This window comes from Oncorhynchus masou, chromosome 5, assembly GCF_036934945.1.
Source record: "Oncorhynchus masou masou isolate Uvic2021 chromosome 5, UVic_Omas_1.1, whole genome shotgun sequence".
NCBI classification, from domain to species: Eukaryota; Metazoa; Chordata; class Actinopteri; order Salmoniformes; family Salmonidae; genus Oncorhynchus; species Oncorhynchus masou.
Window position 1 is genome coordinate 14058553 of NC_088216.1, and position 6656 is coordinate 14065208.

General features: G+C 48.7%; 1 protein-coding gene across 1 annotated transcript in view; it reads left to right on the forward strand.

Moving 5' to 3' along the window:
* Window positions 1–6313, forward strand: part of LOC135528262 (polycystin-1-like) — a 121233-nt gene extending 114920 nt beyond the window's left edge. Inside the window, exon 20 of the mRNA XM_064957229.1 lies at window positions 5949–6313. Within this exon, the coding sequence (XP_064813301.1) occupies window positions 5949–6313 (365 nt within the window). The remainder of the gene's footprint in view (window positions 1–5948) is intronic.
* The last annotated feature ends 343 nt before the right edge of the window (window positions 6314–6656 follow it).

The following is a 6656-nucleotide window of genomic DNA, read 5'->3' on the forward strand; positions in this document are numbered from 1 at the left end:
TCCATCCACGATGCGCGAGTGGCTACTGAATGAAACGCATCATTAAGTGACACGAGGAGGCTGCAGATCGGACAGAACAAAGCAGCGAGGATTGTTCTTAAGGCGGAGATGTGATTCTTCGGGTGGTCATTCATAATGCTCTCGGGTGGCCATTCATAATGCTCTCGGGTGGTCATCAATCAACAAGATAATTGAGAGACGAGAAACATTTGCTTATTTTATTTCACAATGTTACACCATTTAAAACGGCCCAACTCCATTCACAACAGTATTGAGTTGGCGAATCGCATCTCTGCATGTCTGGCAGACATATCAGTGTGGATGACGGATCACCACCTCAAGCTGAACCTCGGCAAGACGGAGCTGCTCTTCCTTCCGGGGAAGGACTGCCCGTTCCATGATCTCGCCATCACGGTTGACAACTCCATTGTGTCCTCCTCCCAGAGCGCTAAGAACCTTGGCGTGATCCTGGACAACACCCTGTCGTTCTCAACCAACATCATGGCGGTGGCCCGTTCCTGTAGGTTCATGCTCTACAACATCCGCAGAGTACGACCCTGCCTCACACAGGAAGCGGCGCAGGTCCTAATCCAGGCACTTGTCATCTCCCGTCTGGATTACTGCAACTCGCTGTTGGCTGGGCTCCCTGCCTGTGCCATTAAACCCCTACAACTCATCCAGAACGCCGCAGCCCGTCTGGTGTTCAACCTTCCCAAGTTCTCTCACGTCACCCCGCTCCTCCGCTCTCTCCACTGGCTTCCAGTTGAAGCTCGCATCCGCTACAAGACCATGGTGCTTGCCTACGGAGCTGTGAGGGGAACGGCACCGCAGTACCTCCAGGCTCTGATCAGGCCCTACACCCAAACAAGGGCACTGCGTTCATCCACCTCTGGCCTGCTCGCCTCCCTACCACTGAGGAAGTACAGTTCCCGCTCAGCCCAGTCGAAACTGTTCGCTGCTCTGGCCCCCCAATGGTGGAACAAACTCCCTCACGACGCCAGGACAGCGGAGTCAATCACCACCTTCCGGAGACACCTGAAACCCCACCTCTTCAAGGAATACCTAGGATAGGATAAGTAATCCTTCTCACCCCCCTTAAATGATTTAGATGCACTATTGTAAAGTGGCTGTTCCACTGGATGTCAGAAGGTGAATTCACCAATTTGTAAGTCGCTCTGGATAAGAGCGTCTGCTAAATGACTTAAATGTAAATGTGAGTTGATAAGAACCAGACATTCAATCAATACTTGGAATCGATTGTCCACCATCTTATCCCGGCAGAAAAGAGAAATGGGGAAAGACAACATTTAGATTCAGAAATTGAATAATTTATCTGAGCAAACCAGAAGAAGCCTTTTTAAATATATACATTCATACAATACTTTAGAACCACTTAAATATAAGATGTGAAGGTTGTGCAGGACTACGGTAGATGAGCCTGTCTGTTCAGAGAGTATTTATCTGGTCAATATGAGTGTGTTATTTCTGCTGTTGGGACTCTGTTCTTTATGTGGACATGGGATTGTTTTATACATTGTATTTGAATGTTTAAGGACTCTTAGAAGATTAGTCCAAATAAAAGAGATCCTAATAAAGTGGTTTGATGAGCATGAAAACGATGTAAACCACGTGCCATGGCCGTCTCAGTCACCACGATGTAAACCACATGGCCGTCTCAGTCACCACCACATGCCGTCTCGGTCACCACGATGTAAACCACATGCTGTCTCAGTCACCACGATGTAAACCACATGGCCTCTCAGTCACCACGATGTAAACCACATGGCCGTCTCAGTCACCACAATGTAAACCACATGGCCGTCTCAGTCACCACGATGTAAACCACATGCTGTCTCAGTCACCACGATGTAAACCACATGGCCGTCTCAGTCACCACGATGTAAACCACATGCTGTCTCAGTCACCACGATGTAAACCACATGGCCGTCTCAGTCACCACCACATGCCGTCTCGGTCACCACGATGTAAACCACATGCTGTCTCGGTCACCACGATGTAAACCACATGCTGTCTCAGTCACCACGATGTAAACCACATGCTGTCTCAGTCACCACGATGTAAACCACATGGCCTCTCAGTCACCACGATGTAAACCACATGGCCTCTCAGTCACCACGATGTAAACCACATGGCCTCTCAGTCACCACGATGTAAACCACATGGCCTCTCAGTCACCACGATGTAAACCACATGGCCGTCTCAGTCACCACGATGTAAACCACATGCCGTCTCAGTCACCACGATGTAAACCACATGCCGTCTCAGTCACCACGATGTAAACCACATGCTGTCTCAGTCACCACGATGTAAACCACATGCCGTCTCAGTCACCACGATGTAAACCACATGCTGTCTCAGTCACCACCACATGCTGTCTCAGTCACCACGATGTAAACCACATGGCCTCTCAGTCACCACGATGTAAACCACATGGCCTCTCAGTCACCACGATGTAAACCACATGGCCGTCTCAGTCACCACGATGTAAACCACATGGCCGTCTCAGTCACCACGATGTAAACCACATGCTGTCTCAGTCACCACGATGTAAACCACATGGCCGTCTCAGTCACCACGATGTAAACCACATGCCGTCTCAGTCACCACGATGTAAACCACATGCCGTCTCAGTCACCACGATGTAAACCACATGCCGTCTCAGTCACCACGATGTAAACCACATGCCGTCTCAGTCACCACGATGTAAACCACATGCTGTCTCAGTCACCACCACATGCTGTCTCAGTCACCACGATGTAAACCACATGGCCTCTCAGTCACCACGATGTAAACCACATGGCCTCTCAGTCACCACGATGTAAACCACATGGCCGTCTCAGTCACCACGATGTAAACCACATGGCCGTCTCAGTCACCACGATGTAAACCACATGCTGTCTCAGTCACCACGATGTAAACCACATGGCCGTCTCAGTCACCACCACATGCCGTCTCGGTCACCACGATGTAAACCACATGCTGTCTCGGTCACCACGATGTAAACCACATGCTGTCTCAGTCACCACGATGTAAACCACATGGCCTCTCAGTCACCACGATGTAAACCACATGGCCTCTCAGTCACCACGATGTAAACCACATGGCCTCTCAGTCACCACGATGTAAACCACATGGCCTCTCAGTCACCACGATGTAAACCACATGGCCTCTCAGTCACCACGATGTAAACCACATGGCCGTCTCAGTCACCACGATGTAAACCACATGCCGTCTCAGTCACCACGATGTAAACCACATGCCGTCTCAGTCACCACGATGTAAACCACATGCCGTCTCAGTCACCACGATGTAAACCACATGCCGTCTCAGTCACCACGATGTAAACCACATGCCGTCTCAGTCACCACGATGTAAACCACATGCCGTCTCAGTCACCACGATGTAAACCACATGCCGTCTCAGTCACCACCACATGCTGTCTCAGTCACCACGATGTAAACCACATGGCCTCTCAGTCACCACGATGTAAACCACATGGCCTCTCAGTCACCACGATGTAAACCACATGGCCGTCTCAGTCACCACGATGTAAACCACATGGCCGTCTCAGTCACCACGATGTAAACCACATGCTGTCTCAGTCACCACGATGTAAACCACATGGCCGTCTCAGTCACCACGATGTAAACCACATGCCGTCTCAGTCACCACGATGTAAACCACATGCCGTCTCAGTCACCACGATGTAAACCACATGCCGTCTCAGTCACCACGATGTAAACCACATGCTGTCTCAGTCACCACCACATGCTGTCTCAGTCACCACGATGTAAACCACATGGCCTCTCAGTCACCACGATGTAAACCACATGGCCTCTCAGTCACCACGATGTAAACCACATGGCCGTCTCAGTCACCACGATGTAAACCACATGGCCGTCTCAGTCACCACGATGTAAACCACATGCTGTCTCAGTCACCACGATGTAAACCACATGCTGTCTCAGTCACCACGATGTAAACCACATGGCCGTCTCAGTCACCACGATGTAAACCACATGCTGTCTCAGTCACCACGATGTAAACCACATGGCCATCTCAGTCACCACGATGTAAACCACATGCTGCCTCAGTCACCACGATGTAAACCACATGGCCGTCTCAGTCACCACGATGTAAACCACATGCCGTCTCAGTCACCACGATGTAAACCACATGCCGTCTCAGTCACCACGATGTAAACCACATGGCCGTCTCAGTCACCACGATGTAAACCACATGCCGTCTCAGTCACCACGATGTAAACCACATGGCCGTCTCAGTCACCACGATGTAAACCACATGGCTGTCTCAGTCACCACCACATGCTGTCTCAGTCACCACGATGTAAACCACATGGCCGTCTCAGTCACCACCACATGGCTGTCTCAGTCACCACGATGTAAACCACATGGCCGTCTCAGTCACCACGATGTAAACCACATGCCGTCTCAGTCACCACCACATGCTGTCTCAGTCACCACGATGTAAACCACATGGCGTCTCAGTCACCACGATGTAACTCACATGCCGTCTCAGTCACCACGATGTAAACCACATGCCGTCTCAGTCACCACGATGTAAACCACATGCCGTCTCAGTCACCACGATGTAAACCACATGCTGTCTCAGTCACCACGATGTAAACCACATGGCCGTCTCAGTCACCACGATGTAAACCACATGGCCGTCTCAGTCACCACGATGTAAACCACATGCCGTCTCAGTCACCACGATGTAAACCACATGCCGTCTCGGTCACCACGATGTAAACCACATGCTGTCTCGGTCACCACGATGTAAACCACATGCCGTCTCAGTCACCACGATGTAAACCACATGGCGTCTCAGTCACCACGATGTAAACCACATGCCATGGCCGTCTGTCACCACGATGTAAACCACATGGCCGTCTCAGTCACCACGATGTAAACCACATGCTGTCTCAGTCACCAGATAATAATAATAATAATAATATCTCAACCCAATTGAACTATGGGAGATTCTGGAGCAGCGCCTGAGCCAGCGTTTTCCACCACCATCAACAAAATATCAAATGACGTAATGTCTTGTGGAAGAAGGGTGTCGCATCCCTCCGATCGAGTTCCAGACACTTGTACCATCTACGTCAAAGCACATTGAAGCTGTTCTGATGTCTCATGGTGGCCCGGCACCCTATCAACACACTTCCTGTTGGTGTTTCCTCATATATACATTCTCTGTAGTAGCTGTATCTATATTAAGACACCTTATTGTTGTTTCCTTTATTCTGGCAGCTATATTAAGACATGCAACATGCACGCAGTTACAGGCCTGCTGGAGTTAGCGGCGTGCGGGCGAGCAATATCCACCGTGGTAATACGGATGAAGCTGGCTAGCTTTGTAGCAGCCTGAGTAGATCTAGCTTTGCTTCGTAGTGTAACACTCTGGGAACTTCATTTTATGAGAGGAGTGTGCCGACATGGCAATGCTTTGTAGTATCCGTAAATTGACAGTTGATATTCAGATGATATTCGTGATCGGGGGTAAAAAACGGAAGTGGTTCAATATTGTTAAGTAGATGTTGGCAAAATCTCCTAGCACATTCATCGACCAAAGAAAGTTGCAGATTCGGAGCAGCGTGCGGACTGGTGTGTGTCCTTTAATAAATTAGCGTTAATAAATTAGCATAAATTTTTCCCACCCTGCTCTGCTTGGTAGATATTATGCACATTGATAGCGTCATAGCATGTGTTCTTACCTATTGATTTATCATAGCAGCAGACTAGCAGGAGGCAGCAGCAATCTGAATGACAAGACCCAAACACGTGAGGAAAAGACCGGGTGAAATTATGAATGAGAAATACAGCTTCGCTTTATCCAATCAGAGCAGCAGGACCAACAGCCCGCCCTTCTGTTCTCCCAGGTCTATTTCTTTATCCAATCAGAGCAGCAGGACCAACAGCCCGCCCTTCTGTTCTCCCAGGTCTATTTCTTTATCCAATCAGAGCAGCAGGACCAACAGCCCGCCCTTCTGTTCTCCCAGGTCTATTTCTTTATCCAATCAGAGCAGCAGGACCAACAGCCCGCCCTTCTGTTCTCCCAGGTCTATTACTTTATCCAATCAGAGCAGCAGGACCAACAGCCCGCCCTTCTGTTCTCCCAGGTCTATTTCTTTATCCAATCAGAGCAGCAGGACCAACAGCCCGCCCTTCTGTTCTCCCAGGTCTATTTCTTTATCCAATCAGAGCAGCAGGAGCAACAGCCCGCCCTTCTGTTCTCCTATTTCTATGGGCACAAGCACTGTTCATGACACAAACTGTTTGGGCAGGTTTAAAAGTTATTCCCTGCAATTCTACACATGTTGTCATGGGGTGCAGAGAAAATGTAGCAATTTGTAGACATTTTCTTGCAATTCTATACATTTTGCCAATGTATAATGTTTATTGATGTGATATCTGAGTGACTCAAACATTAAACAAAATCTATGTGCTAAAAAAGAACAAGCTAAAAAAAACGTTAGTTGATCTGAATTAGTTGATCTGGACATTTCAGACCAGTTATACATATCTCTCTAAGATCTGCAATGACTGACATGACAACAGGAACTGATGAATTAAAACATTACTTTAACCTTTATTTAACTAGACAAGTCA